Raw genomic sequence first — 23,776 nt, 5'->3', positions numbered from 1 at the left:
AAACTAGGCTAGAAAGACAGGAAAATAGTGAGGACCAGACAGGTGTAAAAGAACAGGCTCAGGAAAGTGAATATACAAGTATTAGAAAATCTGAGCAGGAACAGATAAGGAAAGAACAATCTACTCAGACAGAAGCGGATAAAATAAATCACAAGTCTTAGAAGGGACAGATAGGTTTAGAAGAACGCGTTCAGGTGGCAGAAAGCCAAAGTGCAGTAAGACCTGATCAGGACCAGACAGGAAAAGAAAAACAAGTTCAGAGAGAAGAGGAGAAAATTGAAATAACACCTGAACAGGGTTTAGTTAGAGAAGAAGAACACATCCAGGCAGAAAAGGACCTTGCAAAAACAAGCCCTGGACAGGACCAGACAGAGAGGGTTTCCAAAGACGAAAAGGATCAAATCATGCCACAACTTAATGAGAATAAAAGAACACTCGAAGATAGTGACATTGCAGTGCAAGCAAAAAGGGTCAGAAGAGGTGATAATTGGCCAAGTGTTGTGAAAAGATTGAAGTATCATTCAAAAACAATTAATCAAGAACCTGACCAAGTAAACAAAATCTCAAGCCAGTCTGAGACACCTGCTGAAAGACCCAGACAATGAAGTCAAAGACTAAAAGTATTGAACAATAAGTTCAAAGGTCCTGAATGGACCTATGTAATTCTCAAACATTTTGAGAATGTAGATTTAAATGAAGAAAGTGATGAGGAAATAAATGCAGAACAGATTGCCGAAGAAGTGAGGCCAACTTGAAATTTTTCCAAGAAATGTATATTTCAAATTTTAATCTAAATGAAAGAAGAGAAATCTTCTTACCCCGAAATAGCTGATGATAGGGCGTCTGTAAAACGGATACGAAATTGTGTCCAAAAATTTTGTAAAATATGTATATGTAGTATATTTTTAGTGCTCATAATTTGGTTAGTACTGAGAGTAGCCATTCCTTATTTGATGGTTACAAAGGAAAAGAATAAAACAAGTACACATGAAACATTAAAGGTGATAGAGTAGGATTAAATTCACCGAATGAATCTAAGACTGAAAGAGATAGAGTAGATTTAGATGCACCAGATGGGTTCGATGTACACCACACTGTGACAAATAATGACACTGCTTTTATTGTTTTCATGAATATATTAGTACAGTATGAAGACACTATGGAAGTGAGTGATAGCTATGTGTGTATGAAATTACCAGCATCAGTAGCAGAAGGCGTAACATACCACCATATTCTTTTAACATACTTTATTTCTTGTAGCGTTTTAGCAAGTTTGTTTTATAGAACTGGAAAGTTACAGTATTATTATTCTAATGCAGATGTGATTTTCTCTGAGGTTCCTATGTGGAAAAGCATGAACCCAGTTCTTTTTTACTAAGGATGCACAATTTATGGAAGAATATGTTCTAACTATGAAAACAATAGATATAGATGAAGCACACAAGCACAATTTAACATGTAAACTACGTGAAGAAGAAAATATATTTTTGAATTTAGTTGAGCAAAGTAGACCCGACTTCCAAAGAAGGGCCTCTGAACCAAAACCTCAGATACCTCAATGGGCTGAGAAAGAAAATATGTATACAACTGGCAAGACTCATGCTGCTATGTCCCTGGACTTTGAAAAGAAAGGGAAGATATGCCTCCATAGAATGAAGACTAACTATAACAATGTATTTATTGGTTTCAGTGAGTGTGAACATCATTTTCTAGTAATTGGGGGATGGGGACTAAAAGGTAGAACAGATCCAGTATTTCCTGGGATTTATTATGTATGCGGAGACAAAGCTCATTTTAGGCTGCCTGATCATTGGTACGGGAGTTGCTATTTTGGAATAGTATTCCCACAGGTATACCATGTAAAAAGAATCACTGGAAGCAATGAAAATGGACAGGAACTAACACGTATACAGAGGGCTAGCTTTTCAGAAATTGTAGGTGACATATTCAGTGCATTGATGCCTTCAGTGGGAGTAATTCTAAACTCACGTAGGATTTGTCAATTATCTAAAGTGGTTGATCATCTATCAACTGATACTGCTGGAGGGTTCTTGATGATTAACACAGAGATGGTTGCGATTAGATCTATGGTTTTGCAAAATCGACTTGCTCTTGAAATATTATTGGCAAAAGAGGGCGGAATCTATAAAATGCTGAAAGCGCAACATTGTTGCACTTACTTTCCTGACAAAAGTCTCAAAATTGGAGGATATATTAAAAATATGAACTTAGGTATTAGCCTCATAGGTCATATAATATTACCAGTATTAGGAATTACATTATTAGTTCTAGCAATAATGACATGGTTCAAGTGTTGCAAGAAAAGAAAGAGATATACAGTAAACAAAAGGGGAAAGAAGAGAAAATATAATGAAATTCAGTTAGAAAAAATGAATGGAGATCTATGCAAAAAGATGAAGAATTTACAAATTAACACTAAAAAAAAAAAGAAAAGAAAGGGTTGCAAAGATTGAAGAGGGAACTGAGATGTGCTAAATTTGGCATCTGATTTGGTGGTGGGAAATTAGTGATGGTATTAAATGCCATCAGAGAGGGGATTGATGGAGCAAGGACTCATATAAAAAGAGACTTGCTCGGACGCAATCCTCTCAAATAACTTGTAACCCTGTAATTATTCTGTTTATAAATACTAATTTGCACTACATATTTGTCCACAACAAATCTAGGGGAAGCTTGCCTCTGTGTTTTACTAGCAAGTAGCATGGGTGACATTAAAGATGGCTTCTAAACGCGGCATTCTGCATTGCGCATGCGTCTACTGCATCTACTTAGTATGACGTTCTATCGCTTGGAGGGAAAAATCTTTGCAGCTGCGCAGTTGCTTCCAATATGGCCGCTTGAAACCCACATGATAATGCGCATTGTTTGCTGAAACTAAACTATGTAAGTTTTACTAAAATGCTAATGCAAAAGATTTTTTTAAGTAAATGGGATTAGAGTAGAGATAGGTGGTATACAGTGAAACTATTTTATTTTGATTTCTAACATGTCTCTTTCTAACTTTACTTTTAGTTCGTATTTGGGCCTCTGAGGGTGACTGAAATCCACACCCCATGTGGCGACTGCACTTGCGCAGGGATGTATGACGTTACAACGCATACTTTTACAACGCATGCACTTACAACGCAATTTTTACAACGCAACATCCACTACAACGCATTCCATTACATCGCATGACACTACAACACATTTTTAAAAACTACCTTTACAACGCATTCCATTACATCGCATACTACCTTTACAACGCATACCATTACAACGCATAATGTTAAATTGCATTTAAGGTAAGTATTGGATAGTATAGGGGTAAAAATTACTATTCTTACTCCAGGGGGTGCAACAGTAGGGTAAGTGTTGGATAGTATAGGGCTAAAAATTACTATTCTTACTCCAGGGGGTGCAACAGTAGGGTAAGTGTTGGATAGTTTAGGGATAAAAATTACTATTCTAACTCCAGGGGGTGCAACAGTAGGGTAAGTGTTGGATAGTATAGGGGTACAAATTACTATTCTAAATCCAGGAGGTGCAACAGTAGGGTAAGTGTTGGATAGTATAGGGGTAAAAATTACTATTCTAACTCCAGGGGGTGCAACAGTAGGGTAAGTGTTGGATGGTATGCATTGTAATGGTATGCGTTGTAATGGTATGCGTTGTAATGCCTGCGTTGTAGTGACATGCGATGTAGTGTCTGCGTTGTAATGGTATGCGTTGTAATGGTATGCGTTGTAGTGTCATGCGTTGTAAAGGATGTTGCGTTGTAATGCCTGCGTTGTAAGTGTAGTGCGATGTAATAGTTGCATTGTAAAGGTTGTTTCCCCTTGCGCAGTTGCAACCCGCCTGGAACCATGAAGAAGCTCTGGAACCACAGCCAAGGTCGCTAATGTTGCTTTGTCCTGGGAACCTAACTGTCTTACACGGAACTGAAGGAAGCTGAATATTAAATTGTATACATTGTATTGAAAAACTAGTGAATACGGGTGGGAAATAAAGCATGGGAAACTAAATTAAGGGGTCGGAAACATTGAACAATAAGCTTAAAGAAAAGTATTAAACTTAGCATGGTGTGATGATCATCTACCCTTGCTTGTCCAATCAGAATTAGGTGTTTCATGAACATTGAAACATTTGGGGGTGGGTTTTTCCTGTAGAAGAGTATAATTGAGGTAGATTAGTTAGTTAGGGATGCAGATTCAGATGCTGAGATACCGCTCATGCTGCAGATATGCTAAGAGACTGAGATGCTCTCCGAGAATTGAGCAAATCCTAAAGAAGATTTGAACTATAGAACCTAGAAACAAACTAAATAGAGAACATAGCGGAAGAATCGAGGAGGCACATAATAGGGAACATCGTAGAAGAATCGGGGAAGAAGTTAGTGTCAGAGAGGGGCGCGACGCAGGTGTCGTATCTAGAGGAGATCACCTTTCTTGCCCTGAATCCTGTCCTGAATCCTGTTGTGAAGGTTTCGGTCTCCTAACCTATCCCAGGGGACATTTTCCAGCTCCTAGGCCAAGGGGTTGGTTTCCACACCATCCTAGGTAAATATAACCCTGTGTAGTATGTCATTGTACTACTCTCTCTGATTTTCTTCCTTTCCAGGTACTGTCATTTTCTAACTTAGTTCAAAGTTTCTGATTTATCTGTTTTTCCTTCCTTGAAAAGAAAACGGTGAACGAACTATACTTTATGCTTCTGGTTTCACATGAAATTTAAGACATACACATTTAAACCTTCTCGAGTCTGTGGTCATTTAAAGGTATTTACTTGATGGCATTTACACCTAAACTGCTAACAACTAGGTCCATTGATTAGAGGAAATTATGTTCAGACAGAAGGAATGATAAGAATTGGTGAGGTAAATTTATCTTGCCAGCATTAACACACAAAAATGATCCGAGCGGCGCTTACTAGCTTAAGCATGAATGGTTATGGGCCCAGGTGAGTATGTAGATAGTGTGTATCGTTTAGCTGGTAACCCTCCGCTCCATCAGTAGGGAACTCATACATTCACCTGTTCCCCGCATTCATGCTCTTTTGTGTAAACACACCCAACATGGCTACCATGAAGGGACTTCACGCTATGTTCCTTCACCTTCTATTTAGGTGGAGCACACTAAAGTTCTTCTGGTTTGATCCCAGCATTTAAACACTGGCAAGAGTGGCGCACGCAAAAGGAGATGTCATTTGAAGGCTGATACACGTCCCGGATGCCGAGGGATCGGTAAGCTCTTTTTGCCTAATCACGTGAGATCAAGTTAGTTTGCATATCTCAACATAAAATATGTGATAATATTGTTCCCTCCCTTACTATTCGAGGTCAAACATGTGCTGCCAGTTTTTTAATTATTACATCAGTGGCAGCATTTATAGATAGAACTACCGCACCAAGAGCGGTTGTTTTTGGCATTGAGACCTCCATCGATGTCTCGCTCCGCTAGTATACCAGTATGTAAGTGCTAGTGCTGCACCAGATCGAATTATCCATCAAGACCAGCACTATTATTGAAACCATGGCTCCAAAGTATTCGTCATCTTTAACTAGCATATGTTAATGCCACAAAGTAGCCCCGTGTTCTCTTCAAGCGTTCTTCAACTCAAACCATAAAATTGGTTTTACAGTGCATTTTTTGTCACATTTGTCTAAGATATATCCACATGATATATAGAATGTTGTATCGACACCCAGTATCATAGATTAGCTTTAAGGTCTTTAAAAACAATAGGGCACGCACTAATACATTCACGCTGGCAGTTTTATACTGCAATGAATAGGTAAAAGTATCCTTACAATTTAGCGATGATCTCCTTTGAATATATTCTTTATTGATTCAAAAAGTGCGTCCAATATCGGGTCAGGATAAGACAAAGACCGTCTACACCCTGCTCAACTAGAGCACCCCCACATTCACTTTAACAGCTTTTCATCTGTAGATGGTAAGTAGCCATGATAATATCGGCATATTTAGTACAGGGATTACTGGTATGATTAGGTTTAGATCATTCTCCTTTTCCTTTAATATATGTTTTCTTAATCACTGCAGTTTTCTGTAGTTTTCTTTGGCCACATCCTTGGTCATTGGATCCCATATAGCCTTGCATCTCAAGGAACATCTCATCAATTCAAGTCAAAACCAACTAATAATGAATTCCATTTATCATTAAAACAAGGTAATACTGTTACTTTCACTTTAGTCTTCCCGTCTGTTAGATTATATTTGAGTAACTACAGCTAGGTAATCTACTGTACCTTTGGGTGTATGACATATTCATTTTCATGCATCCCTACAGGATATAGTTTTTCCATGTGATGACATCTCCATCACCATAACAAAAGTCTGGTTATTAGAGGATTCATCTCTAGATTGGTGTTTCCCTTATATCACCATAACCTTGAACATGTGATCTTTATCTTGGCATCAGTCTCTTTTGAGTTTCCTCATGTGCACATTTTCAACTTGCCTCAGGGTGTTGTTTTGATTTTCTAAGTGGGTAGAGGTATTCTGTTCTTTATCACACCTTACCCTATGTGCCACACAACGCATGGATTTTTCCTTTATTTTATAGGTTTATACAACTATATATAGACTTATTTTGTATGCATAGGCAGTGGGCATTAAAACCTAGTTTTGTTGTTGTCTCTTATTCTTTCAGTGTATACTGGGATGGAACCCTGATGAAGGTTTCTTCGAAATGTGCCAACATACTGCCAGTTTTCCAATTGCATTATGCTATTTGATTGTACATGATATTAGAGATGGCTGTCTAAGTTTTGGATATGACTCCATGAATAGAAACAAATTATTAGAAGCAATCTAGGACTGATGTTATAAATTTGAATTCACTGAAATTCAGAGACCAACAGTAACAATATTTGATGTATATCTGCGGATATCTGTTTTGTATATGCAATATTTTCCACAAAATTGGTTGTAATTTATTGAAAATGAATGTGTTTTAAAGAGAAGAAAAGATAAATAATATGTCCATTTAATAAATCCGACGATATTATAAGTTTTGCATGTGTTTTGTTCTGGTATTTTGCATGTACTAGGTTATTCTGCCCATTCTTGCATTGTTTATCCCCTCACCTAGGCCTTTTTCCTTCAATGGTGGTCCCAAACTCTCCTGCCCGACCCCACGATGTCTGGTTTACAACTTTGGGGGCTGCCTGTGTGTATTGACCGTTCCTCCGTGAGACGGAGAGGAAGTTGCCACTAAGGTATGCTTGCCAATAATCCCCGGGAGGCCCTTGGTTGAGGGCAGGGGTGATGGATAAAGAATAGGGGCCTTCTGGCACTGTGCATTCTGAAGTGTTGCGCTCTAATGGAAAGCGGACACAATTATTGTATTGCTTTAATTGTTATTTGTACATTCTTTGTTTCTTTTATCTGTTTTGCTGATCTTGTATACTGTATTCTTATATCTATAATGACTGCTTAGCTATGGTTCTCTTTTCTCACTGATGCTGTGTGAATAGAGGGAACTCCCAGCTTTACCCTGCAGCTTTTTGGAGTAAACTTGCAGCAACCAAGATGAAACAATGAATCTCACTTAAAACGCCCCGTCATGGTGACGTGCTATTGGTAGACTGGTGAAATGGATGCCTGCAATGGAAGAGGAGTGACTTTTAATCCCTTACAATCACGTCTGGTTTGTAATTCAGAGGACCAGACAGGCTCCATTTTACTTTATTTACATCAGCACTTTAAAATGCACAGTTTTCACATAAATTAGTCTAACCACATTTACATATACAGAGGCTTTAACATTATGGCTGGCAACTTTCCCTTTTTCATGGTGAAGTCTGTGGTGGGCTTGCATGAGGGACCACAGACACAGTGTACTACACTTCTGTCTCCAGTCATGAGCGAGCCGGGACCCCCTTTATTTATAGCCTCGTGACTGAGCCTGGCCATGAGGTTGAAGTGGATACAATGGGGAGGGAGGAGTCAGATGGCTCTCTACATCCCTCCCATCTTTTAAATCAAAGAACTGAACACAACAAAATATATGACCATGTCAGCACATAAAGTCTTTCAACTTCTTACTGGGTGCATGATTCGGGCGCAGCTGGTATAGATGATTTTGTGGTCTTGCCCCTGGTTCTTGTCCGTTGCATGAGCCTTCATCTGAGCCCCCACTGGGAGGTGCCAACATGGACTCCTGGGCCTGGTCTGCTGGCATCCATCTTCCATTCACGTCTCTTTCGGCCTGTTGGGGAGGGTCAAAGTGCTTCCACTGTCAGCTATGCCAGGTGTGCATTCTTCGTCCTCCACACCACTTTTCCCACCTCACTGCCTGTTGGTATCTCCGTGAATCGAGACACATTTTCTGTGACAGTGTGCTAGCTGTTCTGCGCGGTTATCTTGGTCCCATTGATTTGTAAGATGGTCCTCACCTCAGGCCTGTAGGGTGTCCGAAACTTCCACCCAGGGTATCAATCCTTGAGCACCACTTGGGCTCTGACCTGCAGAGCAGGGGTATTGGCGTGTCTAACTTTGCTGGCCTTGTCGTTGGTTGTTTGCCATTTCGGCTGGGTATTTTCCACGTCCATATTCGGCGGCACCCATTCGGAATCCTCGGGGATGACATCCTATGGTGACCGTTTGAGCAGTAGAGTTGCCAGGGCACATCCTGTGGCGTAGTGTGGGGTCTGCCTGTACGCCTGAAGGGATTGATGAAGACAAACTTTGTTGGCATCCTGGTGCTGGTCGACTCTGATCCTGAGGGCTCCAGGGCCCAGCGTCATCATGAGTCTACCACCCCGTTGGCTTGCAGCCACTGAGGGTAATTCTCCATTGCTGAACTGCTCTCTTTGCAAGAAAGTCTTGGCATTCCTGTCCCTGAAAGGGAGGGTTCCATTGTCATATTGTATCTATTCCGGCAGGCCAAGCAGCGCAAAAGTCTTCTCCAGTGCGGGCTGAACATGGACGAATGCAGTGGATGGGCATTAGTTCGACCATGGGAAACTTGGAGAACAAGTCCATGACCATCAGAGTGTTGCGCCAATCAGGAAAGCTCCCAAAGTCAATGCTGACTTTTGCCCATGGAGTGAGGCAGGGTTATTCTGTCAGCACAGGTGCCAGGAAGGGGTATTTGCCAGTGATAGCACACAGGTGACAATGCCTGAGCTCCTCATTCACAAATGTATCCATGGCCAGAAACCAGACTTTTGCTCTGAGCCTCACTTTGGTCTTGGTGACCCCTTGATGTCTTTAGTGGGCTAGGGTGACCACCCGACTCTGGAGGGCCTTGGGGATGACAATTCTTTGTACTCGTAGTACCAAGTCAGAGCCGCTGACACTCAGAGCATGTCACACTTTCCAGAGCTAGTGATGCATGTTCTGCTCTTCTGCCACCATCGACCTAGATCCATCAAGGAACCAGTACCATTGTCCCAGATCCAGGGCCTCCTTTACTTTTAGGAGAGCGTGGTCTCCGTCCATGTTCTCTAGTATGTCTTCTCAGGTGACTGCAACCGGACAGGCACTTGCTTCAACCATGTTTATGAGGCATTCAGTGTTTTCTTCATCCAGGGCTTGTCCAGTGGGGGTGTTTTGCAGAAGGCGGCGTGACAGATAATCAGAGGGGTTGTTGGCACCTGGTCTGTAGACCAGTTGAAAGGCTTATGGTTGTAGCTGTTGTCCCACAACTCGATCAGCGTGGGGGCCAGGCAGATGACCCATTGTAGAGCGGCAGGAGTGGTTTGTTGTCTATTACCAACATGAACTGGTGGCCACATAGGTAAAGGTGGAAGTGTTGGCAGCCCCATTTGATAGCAAGGGCTTCACACTATATTTGGGCATAGCAAGTTTCTGTCTGTGACAGTGCCCGACTGGCATCGGCTACTGGGAAATATTCCACTCCAGCATCTTCCTGCAGAAGGACAACTCTGAGCCCCACTGGGCTGGGCTCCACTACCAGCTCGGTCTTGCAATGTGGGTGAAAGTAGGCCATGGTAGCCTGATCTAAAAGTGCTTCTTTTATGCTGTGAAATTACTTTTCTTCCACTGGGCCCCTTCTCTAGGGCACCCCTGTTTTTGTGAGTTGGCGTAGAGGCTCAGATCGGGTGGCTAGACCAGGTATGAACCTTCTGCAATTTGTCGCCACCCCCAGAAAACTGTGTTTCTCCATTTGGTTTTGCAGGATAGATGCTTTGCGGATGGCCTCTGCCTTCCTAGGGTTGACCTTGAGTCCATCTCAGGAGAACACATATCTGAAGAAGTCGATGGAGTTCTGATAGAACAAGCATTTTTTCTGTGAAGGTTGAGGCTGCTGTCTGCCAGGTGTTGGAGGGTGGCTCGCAGCTGGAAATGGAGCTCCTCTAGGTTCTAAGGTTTGATGAGTATATCCTCACTCAGGTTAATGATGCCAACCAGCCCAGAGAGTGTTTCTTTGATGGTGTTCTGAAACACCTCTGCCACAGAAGAGATACCGAAGATGAGCCAGGTGTACCGCCAGAGGCCCACATGCGAGAAAAACATCGTAATGTAGCGACTTTCTGGTGCGAGCTCCAGCTGGTTGTATCCCGAATTCAGATCCAGCTTCAAGAACCACTGTGCACCATTTAAACCTGCTACGATGTAATTCATAGTCTGGGTCATGTGTTGTTCCTTCTGGACGGCTTGGGTTGGTAGTCTCAAGTCCACCCAGAGCCATATGGCTCCTGGCTGCTTGGGCTTAGGTGCGATGACCAGTGGAGATACCCACGGAGTGGGGCCCGAGACCTTCTCAATCACTTCTTGATTTTCCAGCTCTAGCAGCTCCTTCTCAGCTTGTGGGCAGAGATGGAACAGGAAACGTCGGTGTCTGAGTGCGGTGGGCCTGATGGTTTTGTCAATGTGCAGAGTGACTTGGTGACCTTTGAGTTTCCCAAGCCCTTGAAAGAGTTGAGGAAAATCCTTTACTATGTTGTCTGCATGGGCTTCATGGACTTGCATCTCAAAGAACACCAGTTCGAGGTCCTCCGCAGTGTGGCACCCGAGCAGCATGCCTTCTTGACCTTCTGTGATGTGGAATCTGGTCTTGAGAGTGCGGTCAGGATTAGGATTTTATCCAAGGATATTCTTGGCTGGCGGAGTATGAGGCATCAGAGTGTGACTGACCTGCACCCTTGGATTATCTGTGTGCGAATCTCCTCACATTGATAGATGGCCACGCATGTGCAACAAGCTTCTGTAGTCTGGCGTATAACATATCTACTGACTCTGGGTCTGTCTGTTTGGCTTGGCACAGTTTGACACGGTCATAGTCGGGGTTTATCTGCGGGTTGAAGTGCCTGTTGAGCGCAGCTATGGCGATGTCGTAGTCGTCATCTTCCCCTGTGTTTGGCAGAGTCTCAAAGACTTTATAGAGTTCATCTCCCCCAAGGTGCATCAGCAGCGTGCGTTTTACGGTGCAGTCATTTTCCTTCATTCCACGGAAGCAGTGGTTTAGCCATCCGAGCCACAGTCTCCACCGGCGTGCAGCCATTGCAGGGTTGGTGAGTTGGCTGAAGGGGGGCAGAGGAGTGACAGAGGCGTGTGAGTAGGGCACGGGTGGTACTTGAGCTTGCAGAGGGGTTGGATCACCCACTGATGTGGGGTTTGAAGTAACGACTCTTATGAGAGGTATCTCTAAAGGGACAGCCGGTGTCACGGTTGTGGCCTCATGGTGATAGATACACTCCAACACTGTGAGAGAAGGGCACTGTGGAAGCATGAGGACAGTCTCTCCTGAAAAGAGCCCTAGACTGCGTTGGAGGTTTGCACTGCTGGGGTTAAACTGCTGCCTACTGCCTGCATGGGACAGCAGCCTCCAGACCGCTCCTTCAGGGCAGCAGACCAGCAAATGGCAGCTGGGCAGTGAACAGCATAGGGTGGTGCTTGTCTTCAGCAGCAGGGTGGTCTTGGGCCTGTTCTTCAGCTGAGGTTCCTGCACTGGGGGTTGTCAATAAGGCGAGTTTGACCAGCCCGTGACATGAAAGGACACTGGGCATGTCTAGAGGCCAGGAGCAGAAAGAGCCACTTCGAGCTGATGCCCCACCCCCAAATCAGTGTGCACGCGATGCAGACCGCGACTGGAGCTGGCCTGCGGAGATGGGGTGGAGCGAGCTCACACTCGAGGCTATCCCACGCACCGCCAGACACCGGTGCACTGCAAACAGGAGGCGACAGCCACTTGACTCTCCGAGTTGGGAGGAGAGCCTCGTTGGAAGGCAGAGGTAGGGTGTCTGAGAGGGCTGCACAGCAGAGGGAGGGAAGACGGCTGTAAGCAGGGTCGAGGGTTTGTTTCCCCCTCATCACCAGAGTGGCAGGCTGCCACAGGCATGAGTATCAGACACTGGTGCGCTCACATGAGGGACCACAGACACAGCGAGTCGGGACCCCTTTATCTATACCTTCGTGACTGAGCCCAGCCACGAGGGTGAATGGATACATTGGGGAGGGAAGGGGGCTGATGGCTCTCCTCAAAGTTTATGTACACAATAAACGCAGTCTGAAATTTGTTATGTTGCTGTGAATTTAATTGCAAAAACAACAATTGATGTACAGAATGTAGAGCAATGTTATACATTCACCCCAGTACAGAGATCTGGGCCTCAATCCATTGTTTTTTTGCTTACCATGCCATTCCAGTTTGGACCCAGCCATATGCAAATCAGTCTTGACCTTGCGCGCAATGCGAACAGTCCAGCCGGAACTGCCAGGCCAGGTCGTCCCTGGACTTGAAACAAGCATCCTAGACCGGTTTTTGGCATTCAGCCCTCATCAGCCAGGATAGCTCGACTCCAGTGGCATGGAGAGCATGGGACACACGTCTAGGCATACCCGTCCCACTCGCGGTGACAAATGCAAAAACAACAATTGATGGACAGAATGCAGAACAATGTCATACATTCACCCCAGTACACAGATCTGGGCCTAAATCCATCGTTTTTTTGCTCACCATGCCATTCCAGTTTGGACCCAGCCATATACAAATGAGTCTTGACACTGCGCTCAATGGGAACAGTCCAGCCCGAACTGCCAGGCCAGGTCCTCCCTGGACTTGAAACAAGCATCCTAGCACCGGCTTCGGGCTTTTAGCCCAGGATGCTTATTTCAGGTCCAGGGAAGACATGACTTGGCAGTCCGGGCTTAGACCCAGCCATATGCAAATCAGTCTTGACCCTGCTCCCTATGGGAACAGTCCAGCCCGAACTGCCAGGGCAGGTATCGCTGTACTCTCTTATAAAGCCTTCCTTTCCTAAAAACTTCAAATGTTCTCTTGTCAGGTGTGAACCGTGTTTTTTGTATACTCTGTCACTTTTAAATTTGCTAGTTCCCATCATAGATGCAGGACTTCTACTACTATAATGCAATGGATGAGTGTCACAGGGACTCATTAGAACCAATGCATTGCCTATGGGGACACAGTAGTGACACATGGACCTTCTGCTACGTATTCATTAAGAAATTATGGGGCAGATTTACAAGCCCCTTGCGCCACTTTCGCGCCACTTTTAACATGGGAAAGGTGACGCAAAAGTGGCGCAAGGGGCTTGTAAATCTGCCCCTATTTGTTTTCATAGTGCAGCACATACTACATATGTATGTACAGCAGCACTGATTATATTGCTGTTTTTGGCTCCCTAAATAGGGCTATGACGAGTTATCAGTGACACTAAAGCACTCAGAGCGTGGGGTGTCTGTCAAGAAACGGACAGTGCTCGAATTTTTATTAGATAAGTGATGTTGGCAGGGACCTTTAGGGAATTATTGCTAGCAGGGTGCTCTTGATGTGGTCAGAGGTCACAATTTAGTCAGTGAGTGCTGTTTGGGATTCAGGCTACTAAGGCAATCACTTTCCTAAACACCGTGGGGCAGATCTACAAGGAAGTGCCGCAGCGTGACACCACAAGCCCTTTGATGCTTTTCCTAATTGAAATTGATTTAGAATTTTTAAAAAAACTGTCGATAGTTGTTTCCTTAATGGGGCGGTATTTTGCAGAATACAGGTTACAACAAATGAAAAATTGACAAATAATGGAAAGACATTTTTCTCCTACCTCACTGATTCCGTCAAGTTGTTGAAATATTTGTATATCATATGTGAATAGTAAATCATCATGGGAAGCAAGGACTTTGGGCTGGACTTTGTGAGGTATATAGCAGAAAGATCGGTGTTCTTGAAAAATGCTGCAATGATAATAAGAGAAAAGTAATTAATCCCATTTATTGATATCTCATGACAAATAACAATAAGAAATAGATGTCAAAGTATGTAGTTGAGTAGCAAGGGTAATTTACACCTCAGCCCCCCACAAGCTCAGCGCCACTGACTCCTGTTTGAATTACAGCATTCTCTCAGCACACTGGACGAAAAATCCTTTATGGAACTCTTACACCATACAGGCACCAATTACAGTGTCAAAGACTGAAATGTCCTCAGATGAATTCCGATTGGCTAAGATTGATTTAAGCATTTACGTTGTTACATGTTTTTCTTTTCTGGACAAAGGGCCCAGACATAGAGCTTTAAGCCACTGTGCTACAGGCAGGGCAGGGCTGGGACTACAAACCAGCCCTGGAAATGATGTCTGACTGGCCTCTAAGGTGGGTGGGGGGAGAATGCTGGTGGGAAACACTGCTGCTGCGCTTTTGGAACACGGGGCCGATTTTGCAGTGTTGCTGCAAAACCAGCTGCCAGTAACAAAAACAGCCCCCACCAGTCCAAAACCAATCCCCACCATTCCAGCCCACCGGGGAAACACCCGGTGCCCGCTACGGCCAGTCCGGCCCTGGCCACAGTTCACAATTCGCAATCTAAATACAAGGGGGCAGATTTACAAGCCCCTTGCGCCACTTTTGTGTCACTATTCCCATGTTGAAAGTGATGCAAAAGTGGCGCTAGAGGCTTGTACATCTGCCCCAAGGCCTTTAGCTTTTCCTTTGTGTTTCTAGTAAATATTTAATGAATTATTTTTGCTAATGTGTTCATTTGAGTAAAACGTTTCCCGTGTGTGCTTGTAAAGACAAACTGTACTTTTTTTGTAAATGTAGGTGACAACCTTAGCAAGTTTTTAAGAACTTCACATTAAAACATAGATTGTGTGAGAAAGAAAGAAAGAAAGAAAGAAAGAAAGAAAGAAAGAAAGAAAGAAAGAAATCACTATGCCAAATGTGGCTGACATGCTCTTGATATAACAAGACTAAGTTGCATTTGTCTAATCAATGTGCAATGGGTAACCTAAACATGAGGGAATTAAACTATTTCCTGAGTAGTTCACGCTGTTTAAGGATGATTCATGGTTTTTCAAACATCATATTTTGTTCCTGAGGTTATTACACAATAGGTCACCAAAGAACCAAACTGCACATGACCACTTTTCAGCTTTGACACAAACAGATGTACGTAAACATAAATATACTCAGACAGATGTTGACAGTTGTCATAGGAGTCTTTTTCCTTTTTAGATAGACTCAGTAAGCGGTTTATCTGATGTTTTGGGGTGCACGGACAATGCAGGAGAAAATGCCTATTTTCTCCTGCTGGTTTTAACTTCTATTTCTGTTGAACTGTTTCAACCTCTTTGAGTCCACCAAGCACCCCGTCCCGTGGTGTGAGTGTCTGTTGTGCATTCCAGAGAAATGTGAGATTGCCAGCTGGCTTTAGCTCATGTGTTGAAATCTGTAACAATCCAGCTTGATCTCTATCCTTAGCTGCCCTTCTCTGTGGGTAAAGTGCTGACTTTAAAGATGTTTCTTCAATATACTCCTGTTTTAAAATCCCCCCATGCTGCAATTTAAAACCTCTTTTTATGAAATATGGCATTGAATCAGCTAGAGCGGCCCCACAGTTGTTATACAGGCCAGTCAATGAAATGATATGCACCAGAATGCTAACATTTTTCTAAAGATTTTTTAAACATGTATTAATTCCTGTACCATGAAGATCAACTTACAAAAATCATTGTTATGAATGTTCCCAATTTTAATGTATTACTTTTTAACTTTTTGTTCTATCTTACAGTTGAGCTCGTTGTAGATCTGAAACTTTAAGAATCTTGAGAAGGAGGAGACTGAGCTGAGGTACTTTAAGAAGTATTTGGAGCACAACTGTGCTCCTTCTTCTCAGAATGTCCAGATTGTCCTATTTGTTTGACAATCAACAAAGGAGACGCTGACCTCCCAGCCTCTCTTGCAGGGGGTATGTCTCGATGCAGCCAGGAGATGAAGAGTAGGGGAGAACTTTGTGGGACGACAGGCTCTGAAGAAAACCCTGCAAAAACAGTAATGTACTTTGTGGTTCACCCATTGTTTTTTTTTTTTACTTTGTGCTTTATTTCATTTCGACTTTGGGGCTAACCTATTTGTGACTAAATTGCAGAGCAGAACTACCAGCACCACAATGCATTTGATAAACTCACCTTGAGGCCCACTGGGGACGGTATGTATTTTAATTGTAAACAGGTGTCAGCACTGTTTCCCTTTGCCTCACACAACACTCGCCTGTGAACAAGAGCTGTGTAAGCTTGAAACGCGTAAGAACTGACCCTTTGAATCTGAAGTTCTTTGCTGACTCTGCTGGAATAAAGGGGAAATAAACATGTTTTTGGAGTGCACTTTCGTCGAGGTCAAACTTTTCTGAGTAATTAAAACAGCCCATCCAGCCGTGAAAGTGCGTCACTGCGCAAACCAGCAGACCTTGGGTGGCTTTGATTCACAGCCACTTTTGGGACGACAGGCTCTGAAGAAAATCCAGCAAAAACATTAATGTACTTTGTGGTTCACCCACTGTTTTTTTGCTCCATTTTTGCTTTATTTCATGTCGACTTTGGGGCAAACCTGTATGGGACTAAATTGCAGAGCAGAACTACCGGCACCACGATGCATTTGATAAACTCACCTTGAGACCCACTGGGGGTGGAATGTATTTTAATTGCAAACAGGTGTCAGCTCTGTTTTCCTTTGCCTCACTCGACATTGGCCGGTGAACAAGAGCTGTACAAGCTTGAAACGTGTATGCCCTGACTCTTTGAATCTGAAGTTCTTTGCTGACTCTGCTGGAATAAAGAGGATATAAACCTATTTTAGGAGTGCACTTTTGTAGAGGGCAACCTTTTCTGAAAAACAAAAAAACAAGTGTGGTTTGGTGTTTAGTCAACAAGCTGGTCGCTGACATATGGCACAACCTCTCTATCTGGAGCACTTTGGGAGACCAGCAGTGTATGGAAAATTGCATTGTTGGTGAAACACGGCACCCCCCCAGCAGGTATATTGCCAACAGGCTGTATAGGCTGCAATGGGGAGAGAGGAGGCAACACGGTGTGCCTGAGTAAGGAATCTGCTGAGGACTTTGTTTTACACCCCCCGGGCCCTTGAGCTGGTGTGTGGCCCGTGCTCATCATGTTGGGAGCATCACTGTGTGTTTGGAGCGTCCCTGAAACTTTTCAGCCGCCCACCCGCACTACAGGCACAAGCATGCATCTGCTTGTGGGAGTGTCAGCCCGATGCAAGTGCACCTTATTTGGAGGAGGGGCATTAAGAACATTGAAACAGGGACGGAATTGACAGCAGCTGTACCCTGTATGGACCCCCTGATGGAGCTCTTGAAACCGCAACTGATGAAGGTGATTTACCGCTGAAACGTGTATGCCCCTGCGTTTCATGGACTGCCAGCACTGCGCATTTTTATCAACACTAAAGATGCTGGAGTGTGTTGTGCTTTTTTCTTCAGGGAACAAGCGTGGTTTGATATATATATATTCACTGAAAAAAACATAGGTTTTACAGATGTTATAGTTAGGAATTAGCATTTAAAAAACCTTAGAAATTCTCTGAAAAAACCATAGGTTTCAGGGACGTTATAGTTAGTTGGACATTTGACTCATAAAACCAGAGAAATTCGCCTGTTATAGTTAGTTGAGCTAACTATAACTGCAATGCACTGCTGATGACGTCACATATTACATCACTTATGACATGGTCAGTGATATCACTCATGACATCTCTGATGACATCTCAAATTACATCACTGATGACATCATCCAGTGAATGTGTGTTTCTGTAAAGTTTAAATATTTTTCATATATATCTATGCCAAGGTCTATTCAAGAATACATCAATGTAAAAGTGCCTGAATACATTATTTAGTAGATGCATGACTGACTCTATAAGTCACTGATTGAATGTATGTTACTGAATGCATGGATTAGTGACTAGACTGTGTGAATGTCTCTCTTAGTCTCTCACTTGGTGTGTAAGCAGGTGCATGGCTTGGTGAGTAGCTACATCAGTGTGTATATGTGTTTTTAATTGATTGTATGAGTATCTGTATGGGGGTCTGACTGTCTATGTGGGTGTGTGGGTGCTGTCTGACTTTGTGCATACATGTCTGAATGGCCGATTCACTGGTTCTATAGATTCAAAAGTGCACCTCAGAAGGGCTGTATAGATAGCTGACTGTCTGAACAGGCGTGTTCATTAGTGAATTGATGTCTCAGTTATATATATGTGAGTAACTATATATGTTTTTACACACTATATGTGAGTGTTGGGGTGTATAATTGACTACGTGAAAGAAAGTGATTGCAAGAGTGTCTACATACACAAATGTGTACATGTATTAGTGATTGTATAAGAGAGTAAGTATGTGATAGCATCTATATAAATAAAGAAAGATATGTGTGAATAAATAAGACAGGTGTTGTGTATATATCTGCATATGTGAGTACATGGGTGTATGATTGATTTTTGGCATGACTGAATATATGTGTGAGTAACTCTATGGATCAGTAGCACTGTGTAAATGTATATATACGTGTATGAGTGGATATTATACTGATGTAATGATGAGTGACACCATGTATAAGTGACTGTATCAGTGTATATCTGGCTCACAATATATAGATAGGAATCAGTGGATGGATATCTAGTATCTGGTATTGGTGTGTCCAAGCTTTTCAAAACGGTACTCTGTATTTTAGAGTGCGTCTATCAAAGGTTATATTACAGTGTGAAGAGGTGTGTCCGACTATCACGTGGATGATGTCATCAGTGATGTCATTTGAGATGTCATCAGTGATGTCATGAGTGATGTCACTGACCATGTCATGAGTGATGTAATATGTGATGTCATCAGCAGTGCATTGCAGGCGCGCAAATTATAGTTAGCTCAACTAACTATAACAGGCAAATTTCTCTGGTTTTATATGAGTCAAATTTCCAACTAAATATAACGTCCCCGAAACCTATGGTTTTTTCAGTGAATTGCGAAGGTTTTTTAAATGTTAATTTCATATTTTAATATTTATAAAACCTATATTTTTTCAAATTGTTTTTTAATATTTTGCAACTCTATCATCCTTTTTTTAAACTTTACAAATTATATAATCTTTTATATCTTCCCCACAAAATATGTATATCTTTTTTTTTTTATTGAGAAAACTACAGTCCCGTACTGGTGGTCTACCAAGCTCGATCAACACGCGAATCCTATCCACCACATTTAAATGATGCGCATTTCGTATCCGACGGGTTTGTAGCACCGCGTCCCGCGTAACAACATGTACATATAAGGTCGCGCCAGCTGCTACTTTGGTATGCGATGGGTACGCACTACCAAGCCGCGCGTTATGTCATGTACGTATAGGGTAGCGCCCGCTGCGTGTTGCGTATGCGACTAGTGCATGCTGCCACGCTCTGTGTTACATCATAGACGTACGATGTTGCGGTGCATACACCATTCCCTCATTTTTTTGTCTCAAAATTATATCTAAAAAACTTTAAAGGGTATATGAGAGCAAGCGATAATTAAAAATATTTTAAACAGTTATATATTTCTAACTCTAATAAACTTATATTATAATAAATATGTTTTCTCAAAATCACATCGGGTGTGGTCTCATTGCGCACTGGCTGCGCGATTGCCATGTAACCATAAAAAAAAGCATTTCATTAGTTCATAACATTTCCCATTGTAACAGTTCGAAAACGCCACCCATTTTAGTCAATATCTGTACTGCATTTCATGAGACACACCTCTTCTGCTTAGATAGCTGTGTTCGAAACTTTTTGCAATATACACATATCTTACACTACACACAACATGCAACTATCATTTTCATCAACATTCATGCTCTGTAAAGTAGCCTTCAACCTATGATACCCATACACCTAAAAGATACATTACCGAAATGTTCTCCAATACCACAGCTAACATGGTTGCATACGCTGTCCACAACACAAAGTAATATAGTACGGCCCAGAGACAGTATCATGCATAGATAATGAACAAACGGACACAGATAGATAGTGGAAGTGGATACGGGCACGTACGCTCGACTTCTTTTCATTACCATTTTGACATATCCAGTGACGTCTGTGCTGGATGTGTGTGCGGTAAGTCTAAACCAGCCTTCAGACAATGGTTACTGCTAGCATCAACTACAACAGTAATCATTGGATCACACACAGAGATTCAATATTAAAAGAATCAATAATGTATGCTGCAGTAAGGTAGGGAAAGTAGATGTGAAATAATACAGAAATAATTCCATCGCAAAAGAACAACGACTTGTGGTATACTGACACACAATCAATAGATCTGAAATAATACACAAAAAGGTTATATCATAAACGCTCCATCAGTTCTAGTGCACTCACATAACCACACAAAAGCATTCAGCATGTGCACAGCCACCGATAATGCGTGCTGTAGACAGGCCATACTAGGAGCAATATCTGTTGCCATCAACACTGCATCATCTGCAATACCGACTCAATCTTAATTATGAACCCTGCTGTCTGCATTGTAGGCCATAGAGAGTGGTCACAAAGGACCCACAAGATACGTAAAGTAACTTCACCTACCCAGTTTGTCGTCAGCGAAGCAACAAAAAAGAGTGTGCAAAGCCTGCAATGATACATATGCATGGTGCAGACAGTACACACTGGAGCAATGTCTTTTCCTACAGGACTACCTCATCTACAATAGCGTCTCAATCTCAATTGTGAACGCTGCTGTCAGCAGTGTAGGCCAGAGAGAGCAGTCAGAAAGAGCCCACAGCCACCTGGCATTCACTTGAGCTCTACAGTTTGCAATACACGAAGCAAAGAAAACGTGTGCCGAGCCTGCAATGATGCGTATGCGTGATGCAGACAGAGCACGCTACAGCAATCTCTTCTCTTCCAGGACTGCATCATCTACAAAGCAACTCAATCTGAATTTTGAACACTACTGTCTGCATTGTTAATTAAAAGCAGTACTCACACACACACAATCATCAATACTTTTTCTCACACCCTCTATACAAAATAAAACAACATAAATTACAGAGAACTCTACAATGAATAAATCAAGACAATTCGAATTGGGATTTCATCTCTCCACAGTCTACACTATTCACTTCTTGTTAGAAATGGGATTTCTGGTTGGCTAGGGCTTGCGCCAAAGCCAGGCAGAAACCACCACTCTAGTCAGGGCTGGGGAGTTACACGCCAAAGATAACCCCTGCTCACCCCCTTGGTAGCTTGGCACGAGCAGTCAGGCTTATCCCGGAGGCAATGTGTAAAGCGTTTGCGCGCGCACCCAGCAACAACACCCAAGGCCCACCACAAAGGAAACTCCACACAAGGTATTATATAAAAATAGCCTTTGTATTATACCAAACACATTAGATAATATTCACACAATTTACACTGTGCCAACTGGCACTGGGCAGAATTTTACAAGGGACTATTTACACGGGACCGGGCCACATGGACCACTGTCAGAATCAGCACAAATCACCAATTGTACATGTAGAACATATACTAACTGTAACACAAATTAGCACGGTAGAGCACAACCAGTAATTACTGGCGCAATAATGACCTCAGCGTCATCACACTAGCAACAGGTATAAAACGTATCCTGCATCCATCACAGGGGCATAAACACATTATGCAATTTCTCCTTGGTCTAACGCATTAGACCTAACCACCTACGTATACCTACACTAGGGGCGTATATCGCACAGGGAAGTACAATCTCCCTAACACCAACCTAAACAGGTAAAACAACCTCCTCGGCAGAAATGACCACATTTAGAGGTATAAAACACAGGGTGCGAAAAACATGCTATACACAGTACATTTCCTAGCACCCAATCACATTAGCATGAATCACAACAACACCTCCATCACATTAGGGTCCAGGTCGCACCAGAATCTAAACGTAGCAGCTGCCCACTACTTGCTGGGCAGCTGGGGACAAGAACAGGGCCTAAACGCTGCAGCTGGCACTAAGTGCTGCGCAGCTGGGGGAGTAAAATGAGGCATGGAAATAAGGTCCAAGACGTTGGAGCCACCTAGGCTCTAAAACGATATGTCCCCCAGTACTGTGGAGCCACACGGGGCTTCTGGAATTAACATGCGCCAACTAGAGAAGAGCGCTGGCCCCCCCAATCACTGTGGAGCGCACTGGCGCTGTGAACCTCGGTGTTCGTGGCGGAGCAAACACGGGCCCCTCTGGCCCTTTGAAACAATTATGGCCACGGTGGAGCAGGCTGGCTCCTAAAACAACTCCTGTCCAACAAAAGGGAACTGGCACCCACGTCGGAGCACACTGGCTCACGTTGGAGCGCCCCGCTGCAGGACGGGGCCGCTCAGGGACTATGCCAAGGCACGGGGCCAACAACACGGAGCCCCTTGTTGGAGCCACATAGGCTCTAGAGATACATCATGCCCCCGTAGCGTTGGAGCGGCCCACTATCAGACGGGCCGCTCTGACTCTGTGCCTCCACCAGGCACTACACCCAAGAGAACCTGGAGCCCCACTCACCGGAGTCTCCACTGGGCTCTCCTCTTCACCCGGGCCCCTTCCAGGGACCCGGGACTTCTTCTCCCTTCTGCCAGCAACGCGGGGCTCTCCCTCGCTCTTGGGAGCCCAGCCTCACTCCTGGCGCCGGCACTCTGCTCTTCGCCGGGTCCCTCTTCTGGGACCGGGACTTCAGCATGGAGCCTACGGGGCTCCAGACGTCTCCTCGGGCTGCCGGGGCGTGCGCGGGACTTCCTCTGCAAAACCGGAAGTCCCGCCCGCCGCCAGGCACATTCTCACCTGACTTCCGCTTTTGCTGCGACTCGGGCCGCAGCGGTGATCTTCGAGACAGTTAAGTCGCGGGGTGGGCACCCCCGACGTAAGAGAAATAAACGGGGTGGGCACCCGCAACGTAAATAGGGAAATTAAGAAGGCGGCCATGACGCGGGGTGGGCACCCGCGATCTATAAAACAAATTCAGTAGCGGGGTAGGCTCCCGCCCAAAGCGCATAAACGCGGGGTGGGCACCTGCCGGGACGGACAATTAGTGGGGTAGGCACCCGCCGGGCAGCTTCACGGGGGGATTCCCTCAGGCAATAGGCAGCAGCATGCTGCAGAGTTCCAGTGCTCCTTCAGGAGCCCAATTTCAGCACTCCCAGGCGCTAGAAGACAGCGAAGGTCCTGGGGCAAGGGAAATAAAGCAAATCGCCCTAAAAGTCTTGGAGGCATCAAGGGGGCAAGGCAGGGCCCAGGGGCCACCACACAGGGCCCTCCAGCAGGGAGGCAGCCCCCATGGCGGTCCCTCCTGGGCCCCACCAGCAGCAAGCACCCTCCTGTCAGGATCCAAAAGCAGAACCAGCAATACAGCGCTCACCAGGCGCTAGAAATAAAGTCCTTGAAGTCCATCAGGTATCCAGGGGCTGGGCAGGGCCCAGGGAGGCAAGCCTTTCCCTGGGCCCCAGCAGCAGCACGCTCCTGGTAGATTTAAGTCAGA

At 44.0% G+C, this 23,776-nt stretch overlaps 1 protein-coding gene across 1 annotated transcript in view; it reads right to left on the bottom strand.

Moving 5' to 3' along the window:
• Positions 1 to 23,776, bottom strand: part of LOC146805022 (acetylserotonin O-methyltransferase-like) — a 447,344-nt gene that overhangs the window by 300,086 nt on the left and 123,482 nt on the right. The window contains exon 3 of the mRNA XM_085620450.1: positions 14,051 to 14,180. Within this exon, the coding sequence (XP_085476576.1) occupies positions 14,051 to 14,180 (130 nt within the window). The remainder of the gene's footprint in view (positions 1 to 14,050; positions 14,181 to 23,776) is intronic.

Source organism: Triturus cristatus, chromosome 8, assembly GCF_964204655.1.
Source record: "Triturus cristatus chromosome 8, aTriCri1.1, whole genome shotgun sequence".
Classification (NCBI taxonomy): Eukaryota; Metazoa; Chordata; class Amphibia; order Caudata; family Salamandridae; genus Triturus; species Triturus cristatus.
The sequence above is the reverse complement of the archived record's forward strand: the minus strand, read 5'-3'. Positions and strand labels throughout refer to the sequence as shown.